We start from the raw sequence: 16363 nt of genomic DNA on the forward strand, positions 1-16363 counted from the left end.
AAATCCGACTTTCGGCAAGTTTTTTTGGCAAAATTTAGCCTCGCGGTTCGTGACTGGACTCGTGAATCGGCGACTGTCCAGTACACATCCGCCCGTCACCGCGCACACAAAGCCAGTCTCCCGCACCATTCACACTCGGTGTGCCATTGTTTACCAGCACGTATCCATCATCCAACGGGTTCATACAATGCATTTCATAATAATCCATTGTTTTTTGTGCTTGGAACTGCTAAATAAGTCACCATGGGCCCAAGGAAAGCTAGTGCAAGCCCTTTGGTAAAGAAAGCAAGGAACACGATCAAATTCAAGAAGGAAATTATTGAAAAATATGAGAGCAGAGTGCGTGTTACAGAACTTGCCAGGATATATGGCAAACCCCATTCAACCAACACTTCGATCGTGGTGAAGGGAAAGGAAATAAAGTGTGCTGTTGTTGCAAAAGGGGTAGATATGCTGACAAAAAAGAGATCGCAAATCCTCGAAGAAGTGGAAAGGTTATTGTTGGTGTGGATTACCCAAAAACAGTTAGCAGGAGGTAGTATTATACAGTCGATAATATGTGAAAAGGCAAGGCAGTTGCATGAAGAAAATGCCTGCAACAAGTGGTGATGCTTGTGATTTTAAGGCCAGCAAAGGTTGGTTTGAGAGATTTAAGAAGCATAGTGGCATTCACAGTGTGATAAGGCATGGTGAGGCTGCCAATTATGACAAAAAAAGCAGCTGAGAAGTTTGTACAGGAGTTTAAGGAGTGTGTAGACACTGGAGAATTCAAACCCCAACAAGTGTTTAATTGTGACAAAACAGGCCTCTTTTGGAAGAAAATGCCAAAGAGGGCCTACAACACGCAGGAGGAAACGGCACTCCCGGGACACAAGCCTATGAAGGATAGGCTTACTCTCATGTTTTGTAGTAATGCTACTGGAAACGTTTTGCCACACAGTGGCTTCATCAGTCCAATACAAAGCAGAAGGTGTAAGGAGAGGAGGAGTTTGAGGTAATCAGTCCCTCAGCCTGGAGTCGATGTGTACAGTCCATCAATCTTGTAAAATGTACAGCATAGTGCAGTAGATGTGGCTTATATACTGTAGTCAGGTGAGGCGAAGCAGGAGGAGGCGGGGTCATAGTGATACCATCTCAATCTTCAACTTGTCGGTTTTTCAAACCATTCATCACAATGCTACTGGGGATTGCAAAGTGAAGCCTTTACTAGTACAGTATATCACTCTGAAAATCCCAGAGTGTTTAAAAAAAACAGTGTCGCCAAGAGTAATTTGTGTGTTATGTGAAAGGCTAATAATAAGGCATGGGTCACAAGGGGAATTTTCCTAGACTGGTTTAATGAAGTGTTTGGCCCCAGTGTGAAGAAATATCTCCTGGAAAATAAATTGCCACTCAAGTGCCTCCTGAGGTAATGGACAATGCTCCTGCTCATCCTCCAGACTTGGAAGAGCAAATAGTGGAGGAGTTTAGTTTCATCATGGTGAAGTTCTTGCCCCCTAATACAACTCCTCTCATCCAGCCCATGGACCAGTAGGTCATTTCAAACTTCAAAAAACTGTATGCCAAAGCAGTGTTTCAAAAGTGCTTTGAAGTGACCTCAGACACTGAACTGACCGTAAGAGATTTCTGGATAGATCACTTCAATATCCTCACTTGCATAAACCTTATAGGTAAGGCTTGGGAAGAAGTGACTTGCAGAACTTTGAATTCTGCTTGGAGAAAATGTGGCCAGAATGTGTACAAGAGAGGGATTTTGAAGGGTTTGAGGCTGACCCTAAAGAGCCTATGCCAGTTGTGGAATCTATTGTGGTATTAGGAAAGTCCCTGGAGTTGGAGGTGAGTGGCGACGATGTGGAAGAGTTGGTTTCGCCATTCGGCAATTTCGTCATTCGGCAGACTTTCTGGAACGGATTAATCACAAAACTCAGGGGTCCACTGTATCTCTCTCTCCTCCGCTCCAATGAGTACATGTTCAAGACTTGAAGGCGTTCCCAGTAATTTATGTGCTTTACTGGCTCAATGCGAGCCAAAAACGATCTCTGTATTTGTTCCACCTCTGCTATTTCTCCTGCTTTGAATGGGGCCATCAGCACTGAGCAATATTCTAAATGAGGAAACACTAGCGATTTGAAGAGTGTCACCATCGACATTATTTCCCTTGTTTAGAAAGTTCTCAATACCCACCCCGTCATCTTCTTGGCTGTCATGATCTTTGTCTACCTGGAGTTTACCTGGAGAGAGTTCTGGGGGTCAATGCCCCAGTGACCCGGTCTGTGACCAGGCCTCATGGTGGATCAGAGCCTGATCAACCAGGCTGTTACTGCTGGCTGCACGCAAACCAACGTACGAGCCACAGCCGACTGGTCAGGTACCGACTTTAGGTGCTTGCCCAGTGCCTGCTTGAAGACAGCCAGGGCTCTATTGGTAATCCCCCTTATGTATGCTGGGAGGTAGTTGAACAGTCTCGGGCCCCTGACACTTATTCTGTTGTCTCTTAACGTGTTAGTGACACCCCTGCTTTTCATTGGGGAGATGTTGCATCGTCTGCCAAGTCGTTTGCTTTCGTAGCGAGTGATTTTCGTGTGCAAGTTCGGTACTAGTCCCTCTAGGATTTTCCAGGTGTATATAATTATGTATCTCTCCCGCCTGCATTCCAGGGAATACAGGTTCAGGAACTTCAAGCGCTCCCAGTAATTGAGGTGTTTTATCTCCGTTATGTGCGCCATGAAGGTTCTCTGTACATTTTCTAGGTCAGCAATTTCACCTGCCTTGAAAAGTGCTGTTAGTGTGCAGCAATATTCCAGCCTAGACAGAACAAGCGACCTGAAGAGTGTCATTATGGGCTTGGCATCCCTAGTTTTGAAAGTTCTCATTATCCATCCTGTCATTTTTTTAGCAGATGCAATTGATACAATGTTATGGTCCTTGAAGGTGAGATCCTCCGACATGATCACTCCCAGGTCTTTGACGGTTTTTTGCTCTATTTTGCGGCTAGAATTTGTTTTGTACTCTGATGAAGTTTTAATTTCCTCATATTTACCATATCGGAGTAATTGAAATTTCTCATCGTTATGGTCTTTAAAAGAAAGGACAGCTGACATAATTATAACCAAGTATTGTATGTGTTTTACAAGTTTTGTATATAGTGTTCCTTTTGAGTTCTTCATTCTTTCCATATCTAAGCAGCTGGAACTTATCATCATTGAACATCATGTTGTTCTCCACTGCCCACTGGAAAACCCTGCTTATGTCTTCCTGTAATTTTTCAGTTTCCTCTACCTTAGTGACTTTCATGCTTATTTTAGTGTCATCTGCAAATGATGATACAAAAGTGTGCCGGGAATTTTTATCTATGTCTGCTATGAGGATGAGAAACAGCAAAGCTCAGTGCCTTGGGGCACTGAGCATTTTACCTCGCTGATGCTGGATCTTGCTCTGTTTACTACTACATTCTGTGTTGTGTGTGTTAGGAACCTGAAAATCCATCTGCCTACATTTCCCATAATTCCCATGGCTCTCATTTTGTCCGCTATCACACCATGATCGCTTCTGTCAAATGCCTTTGCAAATTCTGTGTAAATCACATCTGTGTTTTGGTCGTCTTCCAACGCCTCCATAATTCTGTCATAATGATTCAGCAGCTGTGACAGGCATGATTGGTCTGCTCTAAAACCATGCTGCTTCGGGTTACACTGGTTGTGCTGGTCCATGAAATTTGTAATCTGCCGTCTCATTACTCTTTCGAAGATTATTATGATGTGACAAGTTAGGGCTACTGGTCTGTAATTTTTAGCTAGTGCTCTACTACCTCTCTTATGCAAAGGAGCTATGTCTGCACTCTTTAAGGCCTCCAATATTTCACCTAGATCTAAGCTCTTTCTCCAAAGAATACTGAGGGCTCATGTTAGTGGTACTTTGCACTTCTTTATAAATAGGGCATTCCATGAATCTGGTCCAGGTGCTGAGGTAATGGGTATGTTATCCATTTCTTTTTCAAAATCTATGGGATTCGTACTAATGTCAGTTAGTTGGTCTGCACAGCTTTCTGCTGGAGTGAAAAATGTTTCTGCATTTTCTACCTTGCTGTCATTTAGTGGGCTGTTGAACATTTACTCATACTGTTCTTTTAGGATTTCACTCATTTCCTGTTCATCGTCAGGTTTATTTTTTCCCAGTTAATTTTATGGTTGTTAAAATTAAACTTACTGAACATCCCGCCTCTAACATTAATGGCACAGTTCCCTAACCCTGAGTTAATAATTGTTTGAACTTCTATGATGTTGTGATCAGAGTATATTGTTTTTGTAACTGTTGTCTCTGACTAGCTCCTTGTTGTTGGTGAATATCAAATCCAGGGTATTTTCATTTCTAGTGGGATCAGTTATCTGTTGGTTCAAAGAGTACTTTTCACAAAGCCTCATTAATTCCCTAGTATGTGCCTGTTGAGCCAGGGTGCTTCCAGGAGATATTTCTGGTATAACATTGTGTTGTGCCATCTTCCATTTTACATGTGGGAGATTAAAATCTCCAAGGAGTAAAATATTTGGTGTGGGATTTTCTAGCCTATCCAGATAGCTATCTATCTTCCTTAACTGATCTGTGAATTCCTCAGCAGTTGCTGATGGTAGTTTATATACTAGGATAATTACCAAATTCCTGTTTTCAGCTTTAATGCCTAGGATTTCTGTTATATCATTCGTAGAATTCAGGACATCTGTGCAACAAGAAGTATCTTTTACATAGTCCTACTCCTCCCTGTGACCTATTAATTCGATCACATCTATACATGTTATAGTTTTCTATCTTTATCTCTCCATTCAAAACATCCCTACTGGAAATCCCTAGATTTGTACTCCTGGCATATAGGTGAGAAATATAGATCATAATCTACACCTTGAAAATTCTGGAAGGATTGTTCCCAAACCTGCACACTGAAATTGCTCCACATGAAAGCAGAGGCCTGGCAGTGCAATGTATCTCCAATGAAAAGCAGGGCACAGTAAGCACAGTGAGAGAGAACTCAACAATTATAAAGGGATCAAGACTCATAAACGCACTCCGGCATAAGAGAAATTACCAACAAATCCCTGGCTGTCTTAATGAGGGAATTTTATAAGTTCCTAAAGTCAGTTTCTGATCATCTCAGCTGTGGTGCATACATTGGAATGCCTGCAGTTGGCACCAACAGTATGGTTTATCAGGCCAACAACTGGGAGGTCTTATCTGGGATTGGGAGATGGGGCTGTGACCCCCAAAATCAACTCCAGGTAGATGATGAACAGTAGAAGAAATGATGGAAAAACTCAATTCCAAGATAGAGGGAAAACAGATAAGATGAGGAAGAACCTGAAACAACTCATTACACACTGAAATATACACTGGTAAAGCTTCAGACTTTCTACACTGAAAAGTCACATGAAACACCTACAAGTATTTCTGTGAAGCACACTACTGACCAGGCAGTTCTTCCTGTTAGTTGTGAAATAGAACTGTAAGGAAAAACAGAGCAGGGATGCATTACAGAATACCTGATAACTCAATAGGTACAACCATCTACTAACATCTGTGTATTGATTTCAACCCAACAAGAGGAGCTGTCCACCTCAGTCCAAGAAACACAACCATCCACCTCAGCCCAGGTACAGCCACATATCCCTTTCCACAACCAACATTTTAAGGCAAGAAATGAATTGTTTTAAGGAATCCTGTAAGGCTTTTTTTTAGGTCTCAAAAATATAACAAACACTATCTTATGGGAGAGTACACTAATTTTTTTTTTTCAACAAACCGGCCGTATCCCACCAAGGCAGGGTGGCCCAAAAAGAAAAACGAAAGAGTATACTAATATAACATAATTAAATGTTTTTGTGTGTAGCAGCTACAGAGCTGCTACATACAAGTTCACAGATGGAGAAGAGACAGAGAAGCTTACAGATAGCTGGGTTGTCAATGGGTATAAGTATGCCTTAGGTGGGTTATTAGTATATGACAGATAAACAGAGATGGCAGTTACCAGAAAGCAGATATATTATCATTCTCTGTCATAAAACAAATGATGACAAGTGTTATGATGAAGCAATATTGTGACTGAAATTCAGTATTGTGATTGTGCTAAGCTCATGCAGTGTGTTATTAATTACTATGGTGGTGTTGTAAAGCTATCAAGCATTGCATTAAATCATAATCTAATTTTTTAAATGACAACAGGCATTTCCCAAGAAAGTCTGATTATCTAGAGAAGGAAATGCATTCATCATAATTCACTCAATAGCAATTTTGTCATTAGTCCATATACATAACAATTTAATTAATTCTCCTGAATGTAACATCCCCACCCATCCTTCAGAGTGAAGAAACTCTTGTGCATTAACTGTTTTAATCAAGCTCATCCATGGTAATACGTACAGTGGTAAAACATACCAACAGTAGGTATGTTATGGCATTTCAGTATTCAAGATGTTTTGTCCACCAGAGACTATCAGTTCATGAATTAATAGTCCCCTGTGGACAAAAAGTCTGTTAAGAAAATAAGAAAATGCCATAACCTGTACAATGTATGTTGTACACATCCAGTTACTACCCTTAACCCTCTAACTGTCCAAACGTAGATCTACGTTTGCGCTCGTAGCGCTCCGCCCTTGATTTTCTCCATAACAGAGAATGTAAAAAAACGTAGATCTACTTTTGGAGCGCTACACGAGCAAACGTAGATCTTCGTTTGAACAGTTTACGGGTTAAACAACACAATGAGAATATGTATAAATACACTTGTATGCTTAGAGTTACAGAGAAGAAAATCTAATTCAAATAATAGTAATTATGTGTGGGACTTACTTCCTGGCATCACTGGCAGATGTTTGTACTGAGTCACCAGAACCATTACCAGAATCTGAACCCGAGGGCTGATACATCTCTGACAAGCGCGAGTGTCGGGGAGTCGATGTTGTGTCAGTACATGCTGTCACATCTTCACTATTTTTAAAATTGTTGTCTGTTTCACTACTTCCTGTAGGAGTTTTTACATCATCTGCTGAAGATTGTATTTTTAAATCTTTCATTTCATCTTCATCAAGCTCATCTATCTCGGCATATAATCGTTCATTAATACTTGTTTGTGGCTTCTTGGGCTTAATTTTAACAGATGGAACACGTGAAGGTTTTGGTGGAGGTTCCTCCTCTGATAATTTTTCTAATGGTTTATCTTCCTCGTGGACTCCAAGACCCATTTCTGTAGACAAACTTGCCAGATGCTCTGAGGCTATTGTAAAAGATTTTTGTGCCATTTTCCGTGGTAATGACTGTGAGGTGAATTTATTTTGCTCAGCAGTTGGTCGAGAGCCAATTACTCCATCGTTACTGCAACTTTTCTCATCAATCCTGCTAGGTACTGAAAAACAAAATCTAAAATGTAATTATTCAGAGATATTGTATTATTTAGATTACAACAAGGTAAGAAGTAACTATGTAAAGTACAGTATTTAAACAAAAGTGAGTATTTCCCCCCAATACCTCCTTCAGGTGGCTCATCTGGGGGTCTTGACGTACTGCTGCTCCGTGTTTTAATGGGCAATGTTGGTGCTGTGTCTCGTCTCATCCTGGGTGGAGAGTGAGCAGGGCTCCTCACTATGGTGCAGCCCACACCTACAGGGCTGCTATATGAGTGCTGGTGCCTTAGCATACTCCCACCTATCATGCCACCCCTAAGAAATTAAACAATTTTAATTGTGTGTGTTTTTAATTTAGTTATTTTCAGTCATGCTAAATTCTATGAATTAGTGTTGATAAACTAGTTAAAATAATATAAAATTCATCCAATTACCCAGCACAGCACAGTCCATAATGACTGCTACCCATTAGCATTTCATAAAGGCTGAAGACAATACCTTCATTACTGCAATACTATTCAAGATAATGAGTGGTGCTGGCAAGATGTTTAACATTCACTTTGCATACCATACATACTTACCCAGGAATAGGTTCAGATGATCTGTTAATTGGTCGGCTAAGAGTACCATGTGAGAAGGTGTGGGCAGTCTGAGCAGCATACTTAGAAGCATAAAAACTCAATGGTGCTGTGCGATTGACAGGTGTTGAGATGCGGGCACCAGATGAGACTGTGATAGGTTTTTTGCCACCAACGTATGCCCTCACCAGGTCAGGGATAGAGTCGTAGGCATCATCCTCCAACTGGTACTGTATCCTTTCATAAACTGTGTTGGGTTGCACTACTGTCTGAAGAAAAATATGCTTGTAAGTAAATGTGTATATGTGTAGTTTTATTGCTAACTTAATGTGTGACAGTGTAAAAATGTTATTAGGCATTAATATGCATTTAAAAGGGAAAAAAAGGGTGATTCACTTTACAGTGATTTTCGCTTTATGGCAGTAGCCCTGAACCTAACCTACATACTGCGTAAGTGGGGGTGTCCTGTATATAACCTACGTTTATAAAAACAATTACGCTGTCCATCTCCAACCAAGGTAGGGTGACCCAAAATAAGGAAACTCGATGAACATCAACCCTCAAACCACAGTATCACGTGGTAAATGCTCCTAATATGCCATTGCTCATGTAACAAAATTCAATTTCATTGTATTGTAATGATTAAGACAAAGAACAAATAACAATATAACTATGGAATAAGTAGAACTGATAGATAAAAATAATGCACAGTGTTACACAGGAATATGACTGTCTACCTTTTGTATGACGAAGTGGAGTGTCTGTGCAGACCAGCGGCAGGTCAGTACAAAGTCACCAGGCTGGGAGATACAGTCCCTAAAGGAAGAAAGTCCATTTAGTAAGGGTAAAAAAAATCTTATTTTTTTCCAATTTCAAAATAGGGTCCAGAATGAACAATGTAGGCATTCCTGGCACTAAACTAACATTTCCTCTGTTCATTAGTTATGTTTTGAGGCTTTACAAATAAATTCCATTTTGATTTTTTATTCACATAATGAATTTTTATTCACACCAAAAAATAGAAGATTTACTGTTATGCAATACTGTAATAATTGTATAAATATCATCACCATATTTGTGAATGTATATTAGACCCACCAGCTGACGTGTATTAGACGTGTGAGGTCGTTTGTTTACTCTTGAATATCGGCAAAAATTTAACATTTCCGCTACTTTGAGCTCAGTTTCAAGCCATTTCCAGTGCTAAAACCAATCAAAATCATCTCTATTTCTGTAATATGTCTTCCATTCTATCAAATGAGACCAAGAAATCGCAAATACAACTATAAAAAACATACGAAAAAACACTGCAAAGTTGCTGTTTTAATCGAAAAATCATGATTTCATTTTTTTTCTCTCATTATACACAGTGTGCTGCAGGATCTGTTTTATGTGGTGCACACATACCACATAGATGTATTCTCTCATATCTAGGCCCAAATGTACCACTCACAGTTTATCAGAGTGAGCTGAGCTCATGGCGTAGATCTACGGTTTGGACCCTGAACATAAAGCCGTAGATCTACGGGACGGACCCTGAAAGGGTTAATTAACACACTGGCCATTTTCCACAAAGGCAGGGTGACCCAAAAAAGAAGAAACTTTCATCATCATTCACTCCATCACTGTCTTGCCAGAGGCAAGACTGCGCTCTGTGCAGTGCCTGCGTAGAGTGCAGGCACTGTACTTCCCACCTCCAGGACTCAAGTCCGGCTTGCCGGTTAAAATATATTAATCAAAAAAGTATTTCAGCAGTCTTCCCATCTATGGTAGTTTCATCTGCATATCTGTTAAAACAGCAATAAACAATAGTACAAAATATTTAATGGAGGCAATACACTTTTTGTCACTTTAGTGTATTCTAAGTGCTTTTCAGGCATTCTCAGTTGTAGTATGTTCAACTGACTGTGTAGACAGACTGTAACATGATAGACCCCAGTCTGAATTGCTGAAAAATATGTGGATATTACTAGGTGACCTCATTAGTTGCCTGACACCATCTGAAAAGAACCTCACTTATAGATTCATCAGGCTGCTGACCTGACCTTTATGCCTAAACATATATATACTGTCATCTTCACCTCTGCATATTAAAAGTGATCAAAGTCCCAAGATGGAAACTTTTTCTAATAAATATGCCCTAGTGTTTATTCACCTGTCTTTTCATACCACCATCAAGGTGATTCAAGTACAGACTCATGAGCCACATGTGGTCAGTTGGTTGACTTCTGTGATCCACAAACAGTCATACAAAAGAAATCAGTTCAATGAATTTTGTCATTCTAGTTATCAGTTTTTCATAAATTCTTTATGGAGCTTATGGAAATAAATCTGTATATTTACCCAACCAACATTCCTTGCTCAGCCAAAAACAGTAGTCATAAAACTGTAAGGCTTACAAGCTGCTCTATCACAGCCCTATTACTATATCAATAGTTGAGTCTTTGAACTGTGTGATGAGGAGGCCCAAATTATTTACTCTACAGACTGTTAAATCCTATCTTAAAAGAGTAGAATTGGTCAATGTTGTGTGTCTAGCGTATTACTGAGATACTCACCTTATCTAGGGAATGTGTGTGTTATGAGTGTTTTCTGTGTTACAGTGCTTGTAAAAGTTCCTAGGAATTTCTTTTTACCTTTTTCATTAAATGTTTGATAGCATTTCCTGGGAAGCTTTACTGCCCTACTAGGAGCCTTGCAGTAGTTTAGGAAGATTAAAGGTGTAATCTATACACTCATTGTATGTACACTATACGTATATTAATTCACCAATGTTGTCTTGCAGGAATGTAATATGGTTGAACTAGTAGCACCTTGTAAATAATATGCATAAACCTACTAACCCTCCTCAATTTAACTTCCATAGTGTAATATAATACATAAGTGTATATTAAATACATACTAGGGTCAAAGACAATATTTATGTGTACACATGTGCATCTACCTTTGCTGATACCTATCTCCAATACACCAGGAAGGAGGAGCAGCTGCTAGATTCAGGGAGTCCCAAAAGTCTAGAAAATATGAAGAAGTTGCCCATCATTATGTGTTTGTTCCCATAGGCTCGGAGACCCTTGGCTCTTGGGAAAGAGTGCATCTAAGTTCCTTAAGAAGCTAGGCAAAAGACTCATCAGGGTAACTAGGTATCCCAGTGCAGCTAGTTTTCTGTTCCAGCGACTCAGCGCTGCTGTTCAGAGGGGTAATGCCTGCTGTATCTTGGGCACACGCCCCAGCTCTGAGGAGCTGGATGAAATTTTTTAATTATAATCAGTGACAAACACGTAACAATATGTACTAGACATGGATCTCATGGATACCTCATGTACTGTATTTGCCATCTGTATATCAACAATGTATCTCTTAAATCTTTTGTACCATATTATGTAATAAAATATACCTATTGGTAAAAGAGAATGAAAATATAGGGTGGTAGGGGAACTGGAATATTCAAATGGCTTCAGGAAGAAATTCAATATTCTTCCTTGAAGCCTTTTTATCCACTTCTCAGAGGCTATGGGTCCCACAATTTGCACCAGAGATGGACCCCATCTTGGTAATATAAAATTCTTTTATATATATATACATTACTATACACCCCTAGAGGTAAAAATAATAAATTTAATAATTACATACATATTATTATGCCAGTTTCTTTGCTCCTAAACTCAAGAGTCTGTCCCTGGCACAATTGAATTAAAATAATAATCTTAAATATCAAAATCAACATTTTCCTTAATCATCTATAAAGGGTGAAGCCACTGTGAATATTATTATTATTATAATCAAGGGGGAAGCGCTAAACCCGGAGGATTATACAGCGCCTGGGGGGGGATGTGGAAGGCATTCAGGCTTAATTCAGGGAACTGGAGCACAGATCCAATTCCCTAAATCAAGAGCCCCTCACCAACATCAAGGAACCTTCCTTGAGGGGCCACTGTGAATAGTAATACTATATTTACTTTCACTATTTCTTTACCATTTGATTATTACTGATAATAGTTATGAAAATGAGAATATGACAGTTGTAGTAGCACTTCAATGGTCAACTAGACCTTACAGCAAAGAGTACAAAGAGCCATTCACAATACCATATAATTAAACAGTAAATTTATGGTTTGTACATTATTTATGTGATATTTTACATGATGAGTAAGACAAGTGTGCAACTGGAGAAGAGCTCAGCTCCATGGAGCTGAACTCTTCTCCACACTGAAGGACTGACCACCTCAAATACTATTTCTCCAAGGTTGATGGACTGATTACATCATCTTCGTTTCACTACTACACCTGCTGCCTCTGTATCTGACTGAAGCAGCCTATTGTGTAGGCTAAACATTTCATCAATAAAGATACCCAAATGTTACATGTCTTATTCATCAACATGTGGTATTTTATACCATTTTCAACATATTTTACATACCATCACACTAATAATGTGTGAGGTGTATTTGCAGCATCTGATTCTCATGCAGTATGCAGTGCTAAAGGCACAGTAAACATGACATTTTTTTTATAAGATGTTTTGGAGTAGTACTAAAATATATCTTAATGTGAAGGAAAAGCTACAAGTGAGGCATACAAGCATACACAGTCCCCTGCAAAAATGTAAACATTTAAGCCCCCAAGAAATGCTAGCAATCTTCAAACTCTTAAAGAAAGAGTACTATATTGAAAAAACAGTGGAACCTTGGTTTTTGTATGACCTAGTTGGAGGCAATTCTTGGAGGAAATTCTCTATAAAATGTATTTTTTGTTAATATTTTTGGGTGTCTGGAATAGAACCAATTAATCTGTTCCAGACACAAAAATATTAGCAAAAAATACATTTAACAGAGAATTTTCTCCAAGAATTGCCTCCAACTAGGGCATACGAAAACCGAGGTTCCACTGTAATACTTAAATACATATATATATATGTATTCCAGAAGAACAAGACTGAACATTTTGTAGAATGTGGAGCTCGAACACACAGTGGTTAGCTCACTGGCTTGCCAGTTCTAGGACTGGTTCACCATGGGTGCAAACCCGGAAGTAAATAAGTCCTACAACTTCCCGGTTTACTGGGAAGTTCATAAAGTTAATTTTGAGAGTCGGTTCTGAAACCCTCAGACTCAGCTCATTCTTAACATCCTATACAGTGGAACCCCGCTTAACGATCACCTCCCAATGTGACCAATTATGTAAGTGTATTTATGTAAGTGCGTTTGTACGTTTATGTTTGGGGGTCTGAAATGGACTAATCTACTTCACAATATTCCTTATGGGAACAAATTTGGTCAGTACTGGCACCTGAACATACTTCTGGAATGAAAAAATATTGTTAACCGGGGGTCCACTGTATATAATGAAGTGTACCAACCTGATGAGGAAAGAGCCATCTTTGAGAACCACCTCCTCAGCACGGGCCCGGGGAATGGTGCCATGGTACCAAGCATGAGAACGAAGGTCCCCAGAGTCAAGGCTCAACTCCCATTCCAGAAGTTTGCGAAGTTCTCCAGCCTCTACCACCGTATCTGAAGAGTCCTTCTCAAGGTCGAAGGACTGGAAAGAAAAAAATGTGTGAATGATGTATCAGTAATATTAATAGACATAAATGATACCCCCGGTATGTCCCGCTAAGTTTTCTCCAACACTATGAGGCTACAATCACTTGTATATTATCATTGCAAACAAAACTAAGCATTAAACCCACAAGGGTCATACAGTGCTGCAGGATGGGTTATGCTAAGATGAAATGAGCAAACATCAGAAATCGGCAAGGGTTAGGGGTGCGTGTATGTGTATATAGCAACACTCTTCTTGTCAAATAAGGCAAGCAAAAATTTGTGTATTCAATAATTTCACAAAAATCATTCCAAACCTAATGAAAAATATATATTTTATTGTGTTTGTTTATTATTAAATTACTGAAAACTTATCTAAAATATACTTAGTTGGATTAGGCTAAATTAAATTGCACTTGTTATAATAAGGTTAGGCAAGTTATCTAAGGTCCTTTTGGAACAAAATTATTAATTTTTACATGAACATAATGAAAAAATATATCTTTAAAGATAGAGGACGAAATTTTAGAAAGGACTTAATTTTAAACGAGTTCTTGCTAATTGACAAATTTTACCTATTCGGCACGACATATACATATAATATACCTGTGGCCGGCATCAAGTGGCTTCCTTCTCCAACTGCCTAGCACTGGTTCAGGTTCTTCTTTTGCCTGCTGGTCAACCAGGCTGTTGCTGTTGGCAGCCTTTTGACCTACATATCCATCACAGCCTGGTTCATAAGGCACTTGGTAGAGGTAGTGATTGAGTTATCTTTGAAGACTTGTAATTGTTTTCTGGTAATCTTTCTCATACCTGCTGGCAGCAGGTTAAATTGTTGCAACCTACATATGCTCTGTTCCCGAGCCCGTGCTTTCCCGACTTTATTTTACACTTCCTTATCTCTCTCCACATGTTATGGTAGTGTAAGTACCTTACACGCATGTACTATCTTTGTCCTCTACTCCAGGTACATATGCACTAAGTCATTTCTGGTACTGTAGTTTAAATGCTGTATTATCTATGTGGGAAGTAAAGGACTGTTGTATCTGTCCCACCTCTGATGTGTGTCTTGTATTTAAATTAGTTAAAACCAAACATGACTCCAAGTAAAAGAGAAAGAGAGAGGGGAAGGTAGGTGATTTAAAGCCACCACTGTCATTATTTCCCTTGTTTTGAAGGTGCTGTATAGCCCTTGTGGCTTAGCGCTTCTTTTTTATTATAATAATAATAATTGTTTTGAAGGTTGTCATTATCCACCCAATATTTTTTTCTAACTTTTGCAACATTTGCTTTGCTGACTCCCCCCCCCTCCCTGCTCCCTCATCCTATCACTTAACCCAAACCTGTTGGAGCTACCCAACAGAATTACATGATATGAACAACACTTTTATATACACATCCCTCGAAATGGTACTTAATAATCGACTACAGACCATACAATGCATTGCACTGAACATATTATACAGACATATTACCCCCCCCCCCTCCGTGGTTATCCAACCACCCCACTATTTACAACCTAACATACTATAAACACTGAATGTTGCCTAATCGAAAGTTACACAGCAATGACCCAACGTTAATTTATGTAATTGTCCTAATGGTTCAGTTACATAACAATATGTATTACATAACAATGGTGATATAGAAAAGTCACAAAGACATACAAAATTACTACAAAACCATAAGAATAAACTTAGTCTCAAAATCCAACACATGTAAGCCTTTACACATTTAAACATGCAATTCCAGTGTTAAAACAATAACACAGCTTCAACTATGACATTCAAGCTCTATACAGCTTATATGGACATTACATAGTACTATTGACAACAGTACAATACAACATAAAATATAACCATGACATAAGTAACACATAAAGACTGTGCCTAGCACGCACCTAACCACAAAAACCTATAACACCACTGTTGCCCAACTTTATTACACTATCTGACGTGCATTAACCTCTTTACTCTCAAAACAAAACTGAATTGCAGAACACCAGTGACGAACAATTATGCACAGACATTAATACAAACATATCACATCATATCTCTGGACACCGTGCATGATCACAGCATCAACACTATGCAGTGCAAGGCACCTAGAAAACAAGTTGGAGCAAATACGTGCAATTATTATAGCAAATCTCCAAATTACAATGTCATTACCGTAAATCAATATTACCACACACAATATGTATAATAAGTATAAAGTCCATTTACACAAAAACTGGCCAGCTCCACAGGTGCAAGCACCCGTGGTCCACATATTATTCACTCATGCATCACTCATCCAACACTCTCGCAAAACTTTTGTTATCCATTACCAGGGAGGCAACCCTGTTTTCACCCCTGACTTCCCTACCCCAGCAACACTTTCCAATCATACCCTCCCCTCCCTCGTATATTACAAGTCTAATAAAACCTGTAACGTAAGTTGCCTATATCCCTCTGAAAAATCCTTCACCCACCTCCTCCCATAAATTTCCTTATTTCTACATACCGTTTTATAGAACGTTAACGCTAACACCCTCCTCTTCACCTCAGTAACCTGTTTGCCCCGCAATCCCCACACTATATAGATATAATCTGCCATAATGTACCCCACAGCTCTGATTACACTTTCCTCCCAACCCCCCACGTCGAGACTTAATGCTCTCAATACAGAAATTCCTTTACCTCCTATCCTATTTATCACCCTATTTAACCACCCCTTGACACTCCTCAGTCCATCACAAAAATATACTACATGAAAAGCCGACTCCTCCCCACCACATATCCCACACTCCCCCCCCCCGTCAACGACTCGTCTATCCCGTAGAACCACACCCGACGGTAAAATGCCATGCAGAAAA

At 39.4% G+C, this 16363-nt stretch overlaps 1 protein-coding gene across 6 annotated transcripts in view; it reads right to left on the minus strand.

Annotated features, from left to right (window-relative positions):
* The window catches only part of LOC128694822 (breast cancer anti-estrogen resistance protein 3 homolog), a 680692-nt gene that overhangs the window by 90035 nt on the left and 574294 nt on the right, over window positions 1–16363 (minus strand). For all 6 annotated transcript variants that reach the window (XM_070092543.1, XM_070092541.1, XM_070092545.1 and 3 more), the window contains 5 exons: window positions 13323–13504; window positions 8701–8779; window positions 7967–8232; window positions 7510–7700; window positions 6835–7387 (listed from right to left, as the gene is read on the minus strand). In XM_070092543.1, the coding sequence (XP_069948644.1) occupies window positions 6835–7387; window positions 7510–7700; window positions 7967–8232; window positions 8701–8779; window positions 13323–13504 (1271 nt within the window). The remainder of the gene's footprint in view (window positions 1–6834; window positions 7388–7509; window positions 7701–7966; window positions 8233–8700; window positions 8780–13322; window positions 13505–16363) is intronic.

This window comes from Cherax quadricarinatus, chromosome 39, assembly GCF_038502225.1.
Source record: "Cherax quadricarinatus isolate ZL_2023a chromosome 39, ASM3850222v1, whole genome shotgun sequence".
NCBI classification, from domain to species: Eukaryota; Metazoa; Arthropoda; class Malacostraca; order Decapoda; family Parastacidae; genus Cherax; species Cherax quadricarinatus.